This window comes from Stylophora pistillata, chromosome 8 (assembly GCF_964205215.1).
Source record: "Stylophora pistillata chromosome 8, jaStyPist1.2, whole genome shotgun sequence".
NCBI lineage: Eukaryota > Metazoa > Cnidaria > Anthozoa > Scleractinia > Pocilloporidae > Stylophora > Stylophora pistillata.
In genome coordinates this window covers 33,488,797-33,506,971 of record NC_142526.1, presented here as the reverse complement: position 1 = coordinate 33,506,971, position 18,175 = coordinate 33,488,797, and the positions used below count along the sequence as shown (strand labels likewise).

Genomic DNA, 18,175 nt, shown 5'->3' with positions numbered 1-18,175 from the left:
TCACAATCTTTTAGTTATGGGGAATTTGAATGATAATTTCTCGCTATGCCTCCAACTGAAGGAAAATTAACTTTTCTCTTGGTCGGTCAGTTAAGGCGCTGGTATGGCGCACGCACGACCGGTTCATCGTGGGGTTCGCACTGACTTATGGGATATGCACACGGGAAACACTTCGCAGAAACAGCAGGGTGCGATAAATCCATTTACGAGAAGGAATAGCTTTATTGCAAACTACGTATGAATTTCGAAAGTAGACCAACAGCAAAAAAAGATTTGTACAGTGGTATCTGTTGCTATTTGAAACCGTGTAGCTCTAAATTTGACTCTTTTAATCTTTTTCGGATTTTCCTCCATTTCAAATTACTAGGAATTCAGAGATTAAGATTTTTATTTCTCTAATCTTGGGAGCCATTAATTTTTTTTATCTAAACAGACTATGAACATATAGGTCACTGGTCCTTTTTAATTTTCGTACTAGTGAGGAGACTCACTCTATTTAAACGTAGCAGTCCATACCATTTTGTGGCTAGTGGACTGAATCGTAACTTTGAGTCGTTTGACTTTCTCGTGATTATTGAAAGAAAGCAACCCCATAAAAATTCATGGAAACTCAATAGCTGTCCAGAGGATGGATTAATATGCATTTTTTATTTACTTAAGCCCAGTATTAGTCTCTACGCTGGACGTTTCAATCCTCTTATTACTAATGTCTTATCGTCTATCGTCCTCCATTACTTACCAAACGATCCTTAAAAATATCAAGTGTTTGTATAAATTATTACCTCTGCGCTATAACCACTAAAGAAACAATCTTCAAAACATAATTTTACAAGTTTTACCAGTCTTTATCACGGAAATCTGACATACATTGGTCTTTTTATCCGCTCCATTTTCCTATGGAGATTTTGCACTGGTGTGGGCAAAGCAGGTTTTGCCAACTGCTCTGTTTATTTTGTCACATGGTAGGAATTTCATAATGGCAAATGGAAAAAAAAGCACTAAATGTGTTTGGTGGTTATGGAACAAATGTCCTTTGCAACCGCGGAAACTCTATCATTTTAAGAATCCCTCTGTTAAGGCGTCCGGCACGAAACCAAGATATCCGGCGCATTCTGGGTGCTTCGTACGTTTGAATAAGTCAGGAAGCAGAAGGCCTAACTAATTATAATTAGCTCGGCCGCTCAGATAAATAGAAATTTGCTTTTATGTTGTTGGGAGTGCTGACGGGAAAGGGACTAATTTTTCATTCCCGAGATATCCGGGAGAATAGCCTTGACGTCAACACGAGTTTTGTTTCAGTTTACCGCCTGCGGCGATAACACGTTTTATTTATACGTTTTCCCGGTCAACAAGAGGCGTATCTGGCGGTTGTTTGTCCTTCAGAACAAAGCTGCAAGCGGTTAGCGCGCAAAGGTAAGCAGAATTAACATCTGACATTAGATAATACAAAACCAACTGTTCTGCCTCTCCATGTAATGAATGAGCGCACTAGCTGTGCGAAACAGGAAGAGATGAATCAGTGTTAAAGTTCGTATTTACAATTCAGTTGACTTCGAACCGAATATAGCATATTTATGTTTTCGCCGTAGAGTCTTTTTTAGTCTCTAAGAGTGCGAAATATTTGGCATTACCAGTGAAGTTTAGCGAGTGAACATCGAGCAATCCGGCTTTAATGTTGAAATGTTCGTTTTCTCTCGTAATTTTCGCTGAGGCCGGTTCCTTTAAGTGTGGTATTTACGATGGATTAAGTCATGATGCAGAGAACTTTCGTCGTTGAAGATTAGACTCCTTGAATTGCACGCTTGCATGTTCGTTTCTTGAGAATTGCACCCATGCATCAGAATATTAATTGCTCATTGATTACAAAGTCATACACGCATCCCTTAACAGACTTACGAAAAGATGAGCTTATTCAATTTTATGTAGGAGTATTTATTTTATCTTTGAAGTAGCTAGACACTAATATCAAAGCAAAACCACTGCATTTTTAAGCAATGTGCATTCAATGAAATCCTTATCTCGGAATTTGTTCTGGACCAATTTTGACTCATTGTTACTCGAATTTGTTCCACGTGCATTCAAGATGTCATCGCATACAATAAATTTCGGAAAATATTTGTCACTAGTGTCGGTTTCATGCATCGGTTTATTTTCTTTAGCTTTACGGGGGCATAGGAACAGGATTATAACAATTTTATCGAAAAAATCCTGGAAAAACTCAAATCCTCTTATAATAATTCGCAAGTGATGCTGATGTTTTGGCTCAGAGTATTGACCATAAGGTCGTGACCTGGGCCATGCCACCCGCGCATCAGAGACGGAAAACTGGTACGACAAACTCGCCTGATTCACATCCGGTTAAAAGAAATTAAGTCATATCCGGTCGCAAAATGATGGCGGTGACAACGCGAACATTGGTCCGATTTAACAATATCTTTCGCTCAATTGTGAAGTGAAATGGCTGAATGCGGGTGATGTATTGATTTCACGTTCAATAAAATACTGGCATTTGTTCTGTTCCGAAAATTAAAATCTTCCTCGCGCTTAGCTCTATAAAAACTAGCATTCGGATCTTCTTCTCCTATCCTCCGTTGCCCAGTCTCCAACACTGCCTTTGTTTGTTGTTGTTGCCTCGCGTGACTTTCGCTTCATTCCCAGAGAGCGTTTGTGAAAGAGAGAACGACTTGCGTGACAAGAACAAACATCGGCTGCAAAGATGACAAGCACCCATAGCGAAAACCATTTCGCCCAAACAACCTACATTTCAAGTCCAATGTTTTTCCTCATGGAAATACTCCTGACTTTTCGCCCTTTAGGCCAGACTAGAAGGATGTTTTTCATGTGACTGGCTAAGGTTAGCCTGCTAAGTTCAGACACAACTAAACTAGAGTTGTCCTCTATCAGTGCCTTCCGGCCCCCATAGTTGCCGTTTGTGAAGGAAGGATAAGTGCTGTTCATCTTGATCACTGATAACAGTGTGAGCCTGCATGGATGCATTCTTTAATGCCGAAAAAACTAATTTGAACGCAGATTGCTAACAAGTCTACCGCCAGGCTCTCCGTCAAGAGTGGAGACAAGTGAAGAGGATATGCGGGCGAAAATAAGGCGGGAGATTAGGAAGTCCCCGAAAATTACTACGCGTCGCTTGTTCGTCCATGGATTGAGAGTCTGATAAAGGCTGTCGTGCTAACATGTCAGCAAGACGCTGGTACAGCGGTGACCTCTATGAAACCTTTTAGAGAGAAAAATTTGCACAGTCCTTGTTGCTGAATTTACAACATTTCTTTTTAAAATTGATTTCTCCCTGGAAAGATGAGCATCAGGCTTGAATTTCGCTGCTGTTTCGCGTCCAACCTCCGATTTAGGGCAGGTTCCCATACGGAAAGATGAGCATCAGGCTTGAATTTCGCTGCTGTTTCGCGTCCAACCTCCGATTTAGGGCAGGTTCCCTTACGGAAAAGGTTCCCTTTAGCAAGCCCATCTTGGCGCTGACATTGTTTAAACTGTCCAGCCTCCTTTTTCACTTGCCGCTCTTAATACCTTAATGTCCCTTTATTATCTAAATTGAAATCTTTTACCATTTTAATTGTGACAGAGACGCAACAAAGGTATCAATTTGCTTCGCGAAGCTATTTTGAATTGAGACCTACGCGCGAATGGTTTCGCATAGTTTATCACAAATTCGCTATTCAAAATTGTCAAAAAGAATGTATTTCAAAGGTATGTCAAAGGGAATTCATATCCTCTAATGTTGATTCTCTCAACCACAAACATAATGAATTAAACATTTTCGTGCTTTAGGACAGTTTAAGCGCAGTTATCTGCCTGAGCAAGAGATATATCCTTTGATACAACGCCATATCAGATAAAAATAATGATATTGCTCGGGCCTAATCACGTAACAGCATAATCATGGCACGATCGGTCTTTAAAAATTGCTTTTAGACCTACGTACATCCCTTAATTATCAAGTTCATTAGTCAGTGTCCGGAGTTACTAATTTAATTTGTGATGAAGGGATGAGAGATTAATGCACGGGTAAGGCCGCTAGTAAGAGCGTGCTAACAAGATTTCAGAACAGGTGAATATTTCAAAATGTGGTTATCTTGTGTATTTGTGTTTTACCCAAAACAAACCTTGCAACCGAGTTTTTTTTTCCTTGCAGATAAGCCTTATGCAATTGAAGTGGTCAAAAATTTCTCTCTCTCCTTATCTCTGGACATCACACTTCTCAGAAACGCTTAGGGCGTAAAGAGCGGCATTGAAAACGGACATTAGTAAACAGGTATGTCATTATCGGCAAATTTGAGATGTTATAACGTATTCAAAAGTAAGGATATACAAATGCTGCATTCCTAATCGTTCAGTATACATATAACCCAAATAGGTCATAACAACAGCACGGTACTGTAAACTGTAAACTTTACTTTAACTTTACTCTAACTGCACTTATCCGGTCAATCCAGTCTTTCCGGTAATTTACTCATTTCAACGTTGTGATATCTTCTTGTATTTTTTTCGCCTCAACACGACAGAAAAACGGCGCCGTGTACTTCCGTAGAGTTTTTGAGATTTCACTGAATTGTCAGATAACTGCCACATTGAAAGGGTCATCTCAGACTTCAATACATCAGGCATGACCTCGCAACTGGAAGCTGTTGTCGTTCGCGAGTTCTTTTCACGAGCAGTGGGCGAATGCGACTCTACGACGAATGGCGATGTTTTGTCGAACGATTCACCGCGGCTGGAAACCGATACCATACAGAAATTTTTATCGGTCTGTTTAAAGCAATACTTTCACTGCTTCCCAGACGAATCAAAGGTAAGATTGTTTTTCTAAACCCTCCTCGTAAACTGAATTTAAATCTTTCCGCTGTGAGGGCTTGTGTTTTTAATATGTTAAAGGTCCCTTATTGAATACAGAAGAAAATTGATGGCTCGTCACCGCAGCGGTACAAACGATAATAAGTGCTGTTTCTCCTTTCGCAAAAAGTGCACTCCAATTTCAGACAGGACACATTTTTTCCCGTTTTTTTAGGTTTTCTTTCCGGAAACCTCCGCCGGCTAGTGTTTTCTGTCAACGCAACTTGTAAAGCTTATTGTGGAAGCCTCTCTCCGGGGCTTTCACACAAAACGTTTCTCTCACTGTGGGTAGAAGTGTGTCATCTGTAATCACCTTTTCCTCCACTAGTTCTTAGTGAGGTCTCTACAGACACTACTCAAGTATATCAGTTAAATTTACAACGAAAAACGTCTAAATTTCCAAGATTTTCCAGCTCTCCCTTCGTTTCCGTTTAAGCAGGCTGACGGTATCGTAAGATACCTCTCTCCTTCCGGAATGTTTTAACTCTGTGAATGATTATCAAGCGCTAGCTAGTGGCAACTAATAGATATTTCGTAAATTCAAATTGTCCCTACCTTTTTCTGTTAATTTCATTATTGCGGTAGACCAAAAAAATGCAATATTTTATATTTCTAAAATTCTGGCCAAAAATCATTTACTTTCCGTTATTTAGACTGCTTTTCGCTTCACTTTCTTGAGTTGGGAGGCCGAGAAACTCTTACGAAATCCCTTATCATCTTTAGCTGTCATTTCACTTCTGAGTGTGACCTTGAGTTGCTTGTTTGCTAAGAGCTTTATGGTATCAGCCATAAGCAGCACTTCACAGCTTTTGTTGGCTGATTAACTCGAAATAAAAGCAAGAAACTACAAATTAGTTAGCCTTAGAAGCCAATTTTTTCTAAGGATGCAACTGACAAATCACCTGAGAGAGTAGTTTGGTTTATTAACTTTGTTACTGGGTAACGTAAACCTGAAGTAAAAGAAGTTGTCACCATGCCATAAATAGCTTTACGCGGTGAGAATTTTTGCCACATTGCATCCAGTTCCCTTAGAATTCCTTGGACGGGGATAACTTTTGGGTATGGGGGTGGGGGGGGGGGGAGGGATAGGGGGTTAGAGAAAAGGCAGGACCAAAAATGGTACGTTTTAGTAGTATTTCGAGAAAACTGAGTACATTGCAATCGTGTCTTCTCTCATTTTATTGATGACAAAATGGCGCGTTTAGGCTCTGCTAACATTGCTGTGAAGGTTGGGGTAGGGCGAAGTGAATTGATTGTCTCTCTTTATAATCTCAAAGATTACAGAATGAGTGGATGAACGATACTTATTTGTGTGTGGTCTCCCGCAATTTATCAATTCGGTGACATGCATCACAAGTTTGAACTGTAATGTGATCACTGATCTTGTTGTTTGTTATCCTCCGCGTTCTTAATCTGACAGATACCATGAAAATAAAAAGCAGCAAGGAAAGGAGAAAGAGGAGGTCCAAGGGAGAGAAAGAACCTTGAAAGGACCATTCATGTTCCGGCTAATTCTTATATTCCCGCGCTCGAGAATAATGATGAGCCTCTCTATAGGTACCCACGGTCTTCGTTTTCTTCGCGATTTTTTGCAAATTTTGGGGGTTTTTTTGGGAAGATCTTCGTTTTTCGGATTGAAATTGTTTAAACGTTTATTCAGTGTTATTCACAATTCACAGTTAATAAAAATTTCACTTCAATAGCAAATTGCATGACTCCCTATTTAAATTCACGAAAAGCAATTTAAACAGTTATTGAATTGTTGGATTCTTTGGCGACGTTCTGTTTGTTCAGTGTTCTATGACCGTTGACACCGTCGTCAAAATTGCAGTGAAATGTGGTCAAATGCCAACATTCAGAAATAACAGAAATTTTCTGTAGTGTTTACGAGTTTTGACAGTGTTATATCTGAGTGTTCAATTTGATCACGCCAATTTTGATCAATTTTCAGATCTTCGCTTTAATCTTGAGATCTTCGTTTTTTCCGCGGTGATCTTTGAGTCTTCGATTTCTTCGGAAATACCCATAGAGAGGCTCAATGATGATAAAGTGCTCGCTCTCCAGACCCCCTAAACACTCATAACCGTGAAAAGCTCTTTAGTACTGAATCCAAATTCCTAGTCAGGAAAAAGCACTTTCTTGGCTCCTATATGGAATGTTGAGTGTATTTTTATAATCTTGTTATAAGAGGTTTAACGTTAATCTTACAAACCCTCTTATTGTTTTAGACAATAGACAGGGGTGACGTGAATAAGATCATCAATCCCGGTCAAATGAGATTGTCAGAATATACCAGAATCCACTGTATGTTAACAGTTGTGATGAATCTCATTACCGCTGCAGACAGCGACGCAACAATCTTTTTGCTGAGGGATTACTCATCACCAAAATTTTTTTGTTTTGTATATCTTCAGGATGCACCAGAAGACAACAGTGTGGAAAGCCAATTAAGTGCAGATATTTCTTGCAAATTTTGCAAAGACGACATGGCACCAGTAACACTGGCTTTGAAGGTGAGATTTTTTAGATGCAGCAGAGCTGCTCTTCTGGGACACTCTTTTCTAGATGTCACTCTCATTCAAGGGACACGAACTTGAGTCCCTCTTTTCAAGGAACATTTTCTCTAATCTTGACTGTGTCCACTAGGTATAGGTTCCGCTGCAGGTCAAACATTCCTAGAAGCGACTGGTAGCCTTTAACTTTGTAGTGTGCATTCTTTTAATCTAATTGGAAACACTGTCAAAATATGCAAGACATGACTGCCAGGGGTCAATATACCCTTTTTGTACACTTTTATCCAGGTGTCAATCTCATTCAAGGCACGCAAGCTTAAGTCTCGAATGAAAAGAAATCTCTAGAACCCTTCCTACAATTTGCTCGATTGATGTGACCTCTTTTCAGGAACGTTTTCTCTAATCCCGAGGGTATCTTCTTGGTAGAAGTTTCCCTGTAGTTTTGACATTCATTGAAGGGGCTGGAAGCTTTAAACAGGGTGTGCATGTGAACTTGGTAACACGAGTACCTATTGCTTGGTAAGCCCAAGATTGTTATTAATCTAATTGAAACGCCGTCTGAATAAGCTAGACATGACTTCGAGAGGTCAATATCCCATCAATTACTCAATTTTCCGTCTTAAAACGGCTAGCGAAATGAGTGATTTTTTGTCCCGGATAATATCAAGGTCTGAAGATATCGGCCTAACCACCACTCCACTATAACTTCATGGCTAACTTTCCTTTCCCTCTACTAGGCCTTCAAACCAGCATTTCGTGAAAATTTACCAGTAAATAATTCAGGCTCTGAAGACAGTTGATGATAAGCTCAAAGCTTCAACTATTTACTCCACCTCGTGTAAATGCTGATGTTTAAAAATGTTAGGAAATCTTGCAACCTCGTTCCCAGGGCCTTTTTCCTTAGTAGGGAACGAGGTTGGAAATCTTGACTAAATGTGAGCTTCCAAAGAACTCTTCATCACATCAAACCCCATGAAAGTCAACATCTGAGAATTATTTTTAAGCTTTCCTTAAAATAAAAGAAGAAACCACAAAGTTATTTTTGAATAAATACATAACATCTATGCGCCTAACACTGAGTCCTTTTGTGAAGATAACTGCTGACGAGAAATGCGTATCGTTGGCTCAGTTGGTTGAAGGCTATTACTGTATTTACAATATGATAGTGCGCTGAGCATTTTAAATTCGTTGAACCAAAACATCTAAAACTTTGCATTTCACAAATATTCAATTGTTCGAGATAGGAGTTTAAAAGGTCACATTAATAATCGACTAGGTATAGCGAAGCAATTTTTGGTTTAAAATAGTCTGCCATCAATTTAATCGTTCTAGAAGTATCGTGTCTTTGAAGTTGACAATGCAAATAATTTATTCCAGTGCAATCACGCGTCATCGAAAAAATTACGACACCAGAAAATGATGAATTAATGTTTTTTTTTTGCATATCTCATCACATTACCCGGCATGAGCTAAATACAATATAGACAATTCACATTCTGCAGTGCATATTTACTAGAAGCCGCTCTGACATCTCAAATTTGATGGCTTTTTTCTTTTTTTTTAAACATTCTTCGCATGGCCAATCGACACAATTACATTTTTGTGAGAAATGGGCGGGAAACTATTGTTGCACAAACAAACGCTCTCGGAAACCTCTCTCATACCTTGTTCAAAATACAATGGAGCAATATTTTTATGCGCGCCTATACTTTAATTTATTCAGTTCTATATTTTACCCCGGCGCAAAAATCTTATGATTAATGACATTCTGCCTTGCAGACTTTGTCTTGAAAAGCCGCTTTAAATCAGTTTTAATTCTTCTTTGAAAATTATGAAACGAAAGCCACTTAAATCTTAAGGTAAGTTTCACGTTCATCTGTGGTAATATTTTCGAATGGTGAAGTCAGTTTTGTAGAGTCGACAAATTGCAAGCGGCGAACATCGAAATTCTTGTCACAAACGAAATTCTATTCGATTTCGTTGATGTTCTAAAAGCGTACAAGAACTTAAACACAGCAGAATGAAAAAGGCTTGAACTAGAGTGGCGGTTGATGTAACGATGTACCCAACTGGTGAAAAGGATGTAAATCGTGTTTTAAAAGAAACAACAGAGGTAACATGCAAGCAGCGCTCCTTTAAACCGCAATAATAAAGTTTGATCAAATTCCATTGCTCATGGCCGAGGGGGCTTCGTTAATGCTTTGATTAATATTCGCCTGTGGCGTTGAAATAATCACAAACTATGATCAACATAACGTTTCTGTCTCGCGTAGTACCGATTGAATTTTGAAGTGTGATTTGCTTCAACTCAACAGACACTCGTCATGTAGACAACTCTACAATGAGCACACGGAACGGTTGATAAATCTCGGCGTTTTGTTAAGAAATCAGGAAAATAAAATCGGAAAAAATTTTTTTCGTTTTAAAGCGATTTAGCATTCACGAACTATCTTCTTAAATTTTGTAATTATTCATCGCACGAGATAATAGATAAGTGGTCCGATAATTTGATGGAAGCAGTTCTTTTCTATCGCACGTTAACGTGTGCAATACGTTTGTCATTATACCTACAAGTTGATGGTCTTGTTGAAAGATGCGATGGTAAAATATTCATATCGTTCTTGACCGCATCATGTCATATTTCCTTTCACATTTTTTTATGTAATTCATCGGAACTCCTATGCTGGCATTTCACAGGTCCATCGGATCTAATGTAAAACGTCGCCAGAAAATTTATTGCGAGTTTGCGCATAGATTTTCATCTCTATCGTCAAAATGGGCAGCTCTAAGCGGTTCTCTCTGAAATATTCGATGCTTTCTCCCCCACAGAATCACCTTGACGTGTGCCCTTTGTTTCCAGTCAAATGTCCTAACATGTGTGGAAAGATGGAGGTACCTAGAGAAAAGGTAAGCTGTATTTTAAAACTTAAAAGTTAGGGCCGCTTCAAAATCGGTCCCCCTAAACGATCTGGCCAGCCTAGTTTCCGATATCCCGTGATTTTCGCTTCACTACGCTTCACAATGCAAGTAGCGTCTCGGCGTGCTTACCGGAAGAAGGCTCGGTTAGCTTGATCACGGTTTATAACGAACCAGAACTAGTTAACCGGAGAATGCAAACTTCGCTAAGCAGCTCTTGCCCTTTTCTCTCTGACAAAGCTAAAACTTCTCCTGTGGTCAGCTCGGTAACCGCGATGAAAATTCCCATCTGAAAGGGAAGCAACTCAAGCGAGATCGTGCCGCTAAACTGACGAGCTCGGTTCCTGAACCTAGATGAAGATGCCTTGATATATAAACTAAAAATTGAACATAATGAATTTCTGTATAACTATTTTTATGAAAATTAGTAATCGATTTCAATTCCACACAATCTCTGTAATATTCATTTCTCAGGTTAGCGAAAATTTTATTATGCTTTGCGTGATCCGGCTGACTGCATTATATTGAGAACTTGGTTAATTTTAGTGTTTAAAGCTCAAATAATCACAGATTTTGCTGGATTTTCGAAGTTCTTGATATCTTTCGGAAGAAAGCACAAGTTCTTATCGGTTATTTTCATTGTGTATCATCAGTGGATCAAAGAGTGCTAGATATATGCTGCCGGAAAATAAAGTGATTTTGCGATAAGAACCATCTGTTGATGTGAAAGGTTATCTAAGTAGAACCATCTTAATTTATTTCAACGATGTTGTTACCCCAAGAAGTATCGATTAATCGATAAGCAACTAGATAGAAATAATCTATTACAAGAAACGCAACTACATTGTGGGAATTAGAATAAGTTCATGAAAATATTTGGGTCAGACTCGGCGGGGTGTCTGTGTTATGAAATGCTAGTTTATCCGTCTGTTCACAATTTATCTTGACCCCAGTAAATGTTAAACCTTCGGCCACTGCGTATCGTTTACCTATCAACTCGAAAACAATGCACTCACTTCATATAGAGCATTTAAGGATATTTTCAAATGTTGCTACCTTTTTTCATTTCAAATTTTCATCTTGTAAGTGGAAAACGACTTCAATTTTCGCAATAGCCTCAACTCTAGTTTTCTTCAGTTTCTCCACAGTTCTGTGTAGCCATTTGTTGAAATAGCTAAATGAAATTCAAGGAACCTTAGTGGCTGTCAATTCGGCCCCAAAGTCTAAATCATATATTTGAGAGAATTTGAACTCGGCGAAGTTCTTAATGCCGTCGCCCTTTACAGTTTATCAGTGCGCAACCTGCTTCTGGGAAGAATTTCCATCAAATGCAAAGTAATTTCCTAAGGATATTTCATCGATAATGTTGGCAAAGGGAGACCAAGGGTGCGATTTAAGGAGTACGTGTTATAACCAAATACTAAGGCTTCGAAAACTGCCTCCAAGAAATTCAAGCAAACTGAAAGTATAGTGATTCTTTGTGAATTGCATTGACCACGTGCACTTATTAAAGGGATACTACTTTAAGGTAGAAGTGAGCATTGCATTTGGATGCGATTTTCCTAACCACTGGACATCCAATTTGCATTTATATGGAGTGGTTGCGAGTAAGTCATAAGTCTATAATTAAGCGAACTTCGACCTAATAGATTAAAGAAAGGCGCCGACATGATGCGTTTTATGAAAAGATAAGCTGCTTCTTCGGAAAACACCTTTTCCGGCTTTTAAAAAATATTTGAAACTATAAGATTTGCAGCTAATGGACTTAGCAAAGGTGTTTTCTTTGCCAAAGACCTGCGCGGTAATGTAGATTACGCAACGTCAAATAAACAAAAAGGTCGAAAAGTTGCTGAAGCGATTATTTTTTCAAAGTGAGGACATCTTGTCTAAAAATTCAATGCTATGTTGTAAAAATTGGAAACTTTCAGCCTATGGCGAAAGGGACTGTCTAATAGGAATTCTACGAGCTATTCTACGAGCTATTCTACGAGCTATTCTACGAGCTATTCTACGAGCTATTCTACGAGCTATTCTACGAGCTATTCTACGAGCTATTCATCATATCTAATACAAAAATATGTTGTTTATTTAGCCCTGGGCTACGCTCAGTTTTGCCACCCACAGAAAAAGATCAATAAACAACGATAAACTGCTATACTTTTTATAAAAAACCAATGTAAATAGTGTTTTTTGCTTTTTAAACTTGCAGCTTTCCAATCACATCATGGAAGAATGCCCGAAGACTTGTGAACATTGTCTCTATCACGACATCGGTTGTGCCTTCCAGGTAATTTCAAAACTTTGCTGTTTTTTTTTCCACTGTATTTTCTTCCCCTGGTCATATTAAGTTATTATAAATAAGATCTATCAGAGAATTGAAATTGAACTAAAATTCAAAGGGTCACAAAAAACATCATTCTTATTGAGTAGATTTTTTCTATCCCGGAAAGTGTTCGATCTGATTACAAGCCGAAGAAATGGGGGAAAAAAGTCCCTAAGTTAGTTGATCGTTTTATACCGAAGCATTCAGAACAAGATATATGTAGGTCTCTCCTTGCCTGTAAGATGGCATTACGAACCTCTACTGTCGTGAAAATGTCCACTGCAAAGTTATACATGGACGTACCAGATTTCAATGGCTTATGTTTCTTGAGCCGTGATGCGAAAATATGAATTCAGTATTCAAAAGCTGCTCAGATATCCCAAGAAATCCACTTTCCATTCATAACAATTGAGATAGAAAACGCAGATGCGCAATAAAATACACACAACGACTTATAAAGTAGGATGACCCACAAACATCATTTCGCCTTCAGAGCTTGGCATATAGCTGTGTCTGAATCGTGACTTTTCAATCTTTTCACTCCAAAATCAGTCTCGTCTTAAAAAATAAGTAACTCCCTCCATGCTTTCTCGTCACTGGGCACCAGTCCACTTCATGGCAATAATAATGGAAGACACAAGCAGTTGTCACGAGCGTCAAATGATGATAAAAAACAAAGTTACACCATGTTACATGCCAGTTTTTCGATAAAAGCGATAAAAAACAAAGTTACATGCCAGTATTTTCGATAAACGTGGTTGCCCTGATTCTGTCGTTCAAGCTGGTTACCACCGCGCCCAACTTATTAATCGACATTCAGCACTACAAACGTAGCAAAAGGAACATTCCGACCGCATTCCATTCACTCTCACGTTTCACCCTCACAACCACTCAGTTAAATCCATCATTCTTAAAAAATTTAAATGACTTCAAAACGATCCAGAGACAAGCACTATCTTTTCGCAGCCTCCGCTCATTTCATTCAAACGCGACAATAACATAGGCAATTTTTTGGTCAGAAGTTCTTTTCAGACTAATGACCAACCAGGCACTTTTAAATGCACTCGTGCACGATGCAAAACGTGTCCTTTCATTCATAACACTGAGAAAATATCGGGACCCAAACGATCTATTAAGATCACCAATCACTTCACATGCACCTCCGCCAATGTAATCTATTACATAACTTGCATTTATTGCAAAAAGATTTACATCGGCAAAACAGGCAGAAGACTAGGTGACCGATTCCGAGAACACCTTCGCGACGTGGAGAGGAATGACAAGAACACATCGAAACCAGTCGCTAAACATTTTAATTTACCCAATCATTCCAAGCAACATATGGCAATCTGCGGTCTTTCCTTACACTTAGGTAGCACGGAAAGCCGCAAAACTCTTGAACAAAGGCTCATCTTTCAAACCGGCACTCTAAATCCCACAGGTATCAACGAACGCTTTTCATTCCACTAAATTATTCGAGTTTTTCTCGTTGCCATGTTCCCACCAATCACGTAGCTCCATTTTCTGCCTTTAAAGCCACACACAACCCACAATTCCTCTATTCGCTCCGACGAAGGGCTAACGCTTTTATAATCGTAACGGTGGCCAATATACCATTTCAACTTTGTTGATATATTCAAATTATTACACCATGTAAGCTTTTAGATTTTAGATCTACAGAGATCGCTATCAGATTCCCTCTAATTAAGCCAAAGAGGACTCATCGGTTCGCCTAGGCTATATGCTAGGGTTCACAAGCTATCTCAAATATAGTTGATAATGAATCATCTATCATGGTGGTTGCTTGTTCTTACTCGGGGTACCAAAGCGATCCCTAAAACACCAAAAATGTGACTTAATCATGGCTCTGAGCGTAAGGACAACAAATCAGTAATTCGTAAATCCAAGAAGCTCATGGGAACTCAAATCTCCCTACCTAAGGGCTATTCTCAACTCGTTGAAGGATTAAACAGATAATGACTAAAGTGGGTAACATCTTGGGGAAGTATCTTCGAAAATCTCCTGCCCTTTTTCCGGAGTAATACTTTACTACCTATAGAGGCTGTACTCTAACGCTCAAATACTTAACTTTATTAATTAAGAGGGATCACGCTGAGAGATTGAATCTGCCGAATGCCTTTGGTAATCCTGGTTGATTTATGTCTAGATCTTTCCCATTTTGGAAGTCCTCGGAGTGTCTAGAAATACCCAATGCTGCATTACGGATATGTATTCAAGTGGACATCCCACGCAGCTTTTATCCGCTTTTCACCATTCATTTCTGCAACATGCGAAGTATAAGTAACATTACTTCCGGGAGACTAGATTCCGTCAGTGTTAAAACAACTTGAAAACTTTGGAATAAGCCCTCAGTTTTAGCTCTTATACCTTCTCAACTTATGATCCGTCTACTCCTGAATTATGAATTTACTCTTTTCCTTTTTGTTCAAACGTGACTTGTGTAGGGTGCTAGGAGTGACTTGACGAAGCACCTTCAGGATAATTCCGAGGAACATTTACAATTAGCTTTGGAAGTGATCAGAGAACAGAGAACTGAAATGGGAATACAGCGAGGCCGACTGAGGAAACAGGAGGACAATATAAATCAGCTGATGGAAAGTGTCGCCAAACTGACAGCACTGTGTGAAGAAACACTAAAAAATAATGCCGACCAGGAAAAAACAATCAATCGATTGTCTGAACAGTTAAAAGAGCAGAAAAAGCATCAATCTAAACACGAGAAAGAGTTGAAGCAGAGAATGGCCGAGTTAGAGAACCGCGAGTTAGAAATGCCCCACAACGGATTAGCTCGTTCTCCGAGACTTGACGGTTACGGAGAACTTGTTTGGCGAGTTTCGAACTTCTCCCGAAGATTGCAACGCGTCCAGTCGGGTCGCTGCGACGACCCGATGACCAGCGAGTCCTTCTATACTTCGGCATTCGGTTACAAGATCGTCGTATGGGCCTACATCAATGGCAGAGGCAAAGAAACTGGGCATTGCTTGTCTTTGTACGCCTGCGTCTTGTGTGGAGAGTATGACGCAGTACTTTCCTGGCCGATCAAACCTCGATACACATTTTCATTGTTAGATCAAAATCCAAATCCTGAGGCGAGAAAGGATTTAACGCGCACACGCAAAGTTCATGACTTCAAACGTGATGACGTCAGAAGAAAGGGAATTGATCGGCCTGGTCGAGATGAGAGAGCCATCATCGTTGGATTTGACGATTTTGTTAGACACGATGAACTCGAGGCTGGTAACTTTTTAGCTGATGATACTTTATTTGTTCGCATTCTTGTCGACATTCCTGAATCTTGAGGAATTTCCTTATGCGATTGGTGTTACTTGAGGGGAATTCCTCGCGATTTATGTGTATTTATGAAAAAGAACCCAGATTTTTCAAATTCGTCATTTACAATCCGCGTCAATTTCCTCATCCTTGAACATCCTCGCTCCTATATCCTCACATAAACTTTCCTACCATAGTAAATTTTTTCAACACAGGGTTCAAACGTCGGGCATGCGCAGAGAGATCATTTTTTTTGCCGGCCGCGCGTCAATTTCCCGCGCAAAATTTTAAAGGAACAGGAAACAATATATGGGAAAAAAATTTAATTCTATAAAAAGAAACACATGTATGAAAATGAAAAACGCAAGCCTTGTTACACACAGAGCTCACGGTATCCTGTTGATTTACCCATTTGTTTTTAGCTATTTGGCTCCAAATACCTTAACTTGCTGCCCTGTGTAGCTGCTTGCAACTACTGCAAGCACATCCTACTCAACGCTCACACGTGTGCAGATGTTTGACGCTCTGTTAACTTAAGATGAGGTCACTTAACATGCCACCAAAAGGAACTAAAACTGTATTGATGCAGCTCGTTCAACGTCAAAGCTAGAACTTGCATATTGGACAATTTGATAAAGATGCTTTTGATTGTTGCGATATGTTACCGGACTTATAAGCCCACCAGAGCGCACGCACTACCTTGGTCTCTGTGATTATTTTGATTTTGGTTCTAATGCACTGAACTGAAACTCGCTCAACTATATACTCAACAAAACGTCTCTCTCGTAATGCTTCAATGACGAATGTACAAACTGGCTCTAAGGTGCAATACGGGATTTCCATATAACTTTTCAGCTAGAATTACAGATTCTTAATTCTATTTAATCAAAACAAACTTGTAAGTTAAACGTTTCAAATGTAGTTTGGTAGTTTCTCTCTGGATTGTCTTCACTGTGAAGTCTCGCCTGGTGTGAATAACCTCTAAAAAGGAAATTAACCTAACCAATATTTATATTATTTGGCGATCTTAAAACATGAAATGGTCACGAGAAATAATGCTAATGGTGTTTCGTAACTGTAAATTCTGATCAGTGAAGTTAAATAAACTGAGCTAAGTGGCAGTAAATGATGTTTGATGACAAGTGATGGTAAGTGACAGTGACGGACGCTTAGTTTAGGCGGAGAATGACATTTAGCGACAGTGAATGACGCTCAGTGACTGAGAAGGACACTTACTGATAGTAAATGGCCTAGTGATGGTAAAAGACACTTAGTGACGGTAAATGACGCTTATTGACGGTTAATGATGCTTAAAAGCCGTAGGTAACGCTTAGTGACTAAATGCGCCTATGACCAAAGATGATGCTCAGCTACAGAAAATGAAGCGCAATGACTGTAAACTGCGGTAAATGATGTACATTTACCATGAGTTATGCTTATTGACATTAAAGGTGGTCCAAAAGGAAAACTGCAGAAAAAAAAAATTAATAAAAAGCAAAACGAAAAAGGGCGACGAAAATGATGACAATATGGGAAAAAATAAATAAAAAAGACAGGAAAGACAGGTTTGTCTGACTGAGAGTGTAATAGAGCGTTTCTGGTCAAGAATAAAGGAAATGAGTCATACCTAAAACTGATAGAGGCGATGTAAAAGAGGACATTAGCACAACCTCATTTGCCGGGCTCGTTAAACTCGACGATTCGGACACTTCTTAAAGAAGCTATCCATGTGGACGCATTTACTTTAAATGCATTTCTTTCATTTTCATCAGACACGGCTTTTATCTGTTTGATCAATCAACAAGGACTTGCAATGTTCGAATCTTCTAGCCGCTTTGCGATTTTGGACACTAATGGCCGATTTTGGACACCATTGGCCCACAATAGAAGAGGAAAGACTTCTCAGCCCAGAACGAAGTCTGCCAAGTTTTGCCCAATATTCCGTGATCTTGGCTTTTGTTTGTTTCGGAACATCTTCGATATTTCAACACTTGGCGACGATTTCTTCGGATTACTTCGAATGTTACTCGGAATTAGCCCGTGATCATACTGTTTCGCGGTGCTACGTGTTGTTTTGTTTCAGGATGGCGCGTGAAAAAAACATAGCTTTACCTTAGTGAAATGACTTGACGGAGCATCGTGATAATTTGAAGGATTTTCTTCTCAAGAGAGAGCATTGTAATGTTTGAATCAGTGAATTATGCCCCATAGATCCGAAGATAAATTTTTTTCAGTTCTTGTCGCGACACACAAAAGATGATGAACATCT

General features: G+C 39.2%; 1 protein-coding gene across 3 annotated transcripts; it reads left to right on the top strand.

Moving 5' to 3' along the window:
• Positions 1-1,103: 1,103 nt before the first annotated feature.
• LOC111325919 (TNF receptor-associated factor 2) lies at positions 1,104-17,032 on the top strand. Of its 3 annotated transcripts, XM_022929835.2 has the most exons (7): positions 1,104-1,413; positions 4,166-4,285; positions 4,536-4,822; positions 7,278-7,376; positions 10,206-10,283; positions 12,502-12,579; positions 15,081-17,032. In XM_022929835.2, the coding sequence occupies exons 3-7, from the start codon at positions 4,637-4,639 to the stop codon at positions 15,933-15,935; spliced, it is 1,296 nt and encodes a 431-aa protein (XP_022785570.1). In that variant the 5' UTR covers positions 1,104-1,413; positions 4,166-4,285; positions 4,536-4,636; the 3' UTR covers positions 15,936-17,032. The 3 variants fall into 3 exon arrangements, with proteins under 3 accessions (XP_022785570.1, XP_088585525.1, XP_022785572.1); XM_088729399.1 differs by lacking the exon at positions 1,104-1,413 and having other exon boundaries at positions 2,544-4,285; XM_022929837.2 differs by lacking the exons at positions 1,104-1,413; positions 4,166-4,285; positions 4,536-4,822; positions 7,278-7,376 and adding an exon at positions 9,255-9,489.
• The last annotated feature ends 1,143 nt before the right edge of the window (positions 17,033-18,175 follow it).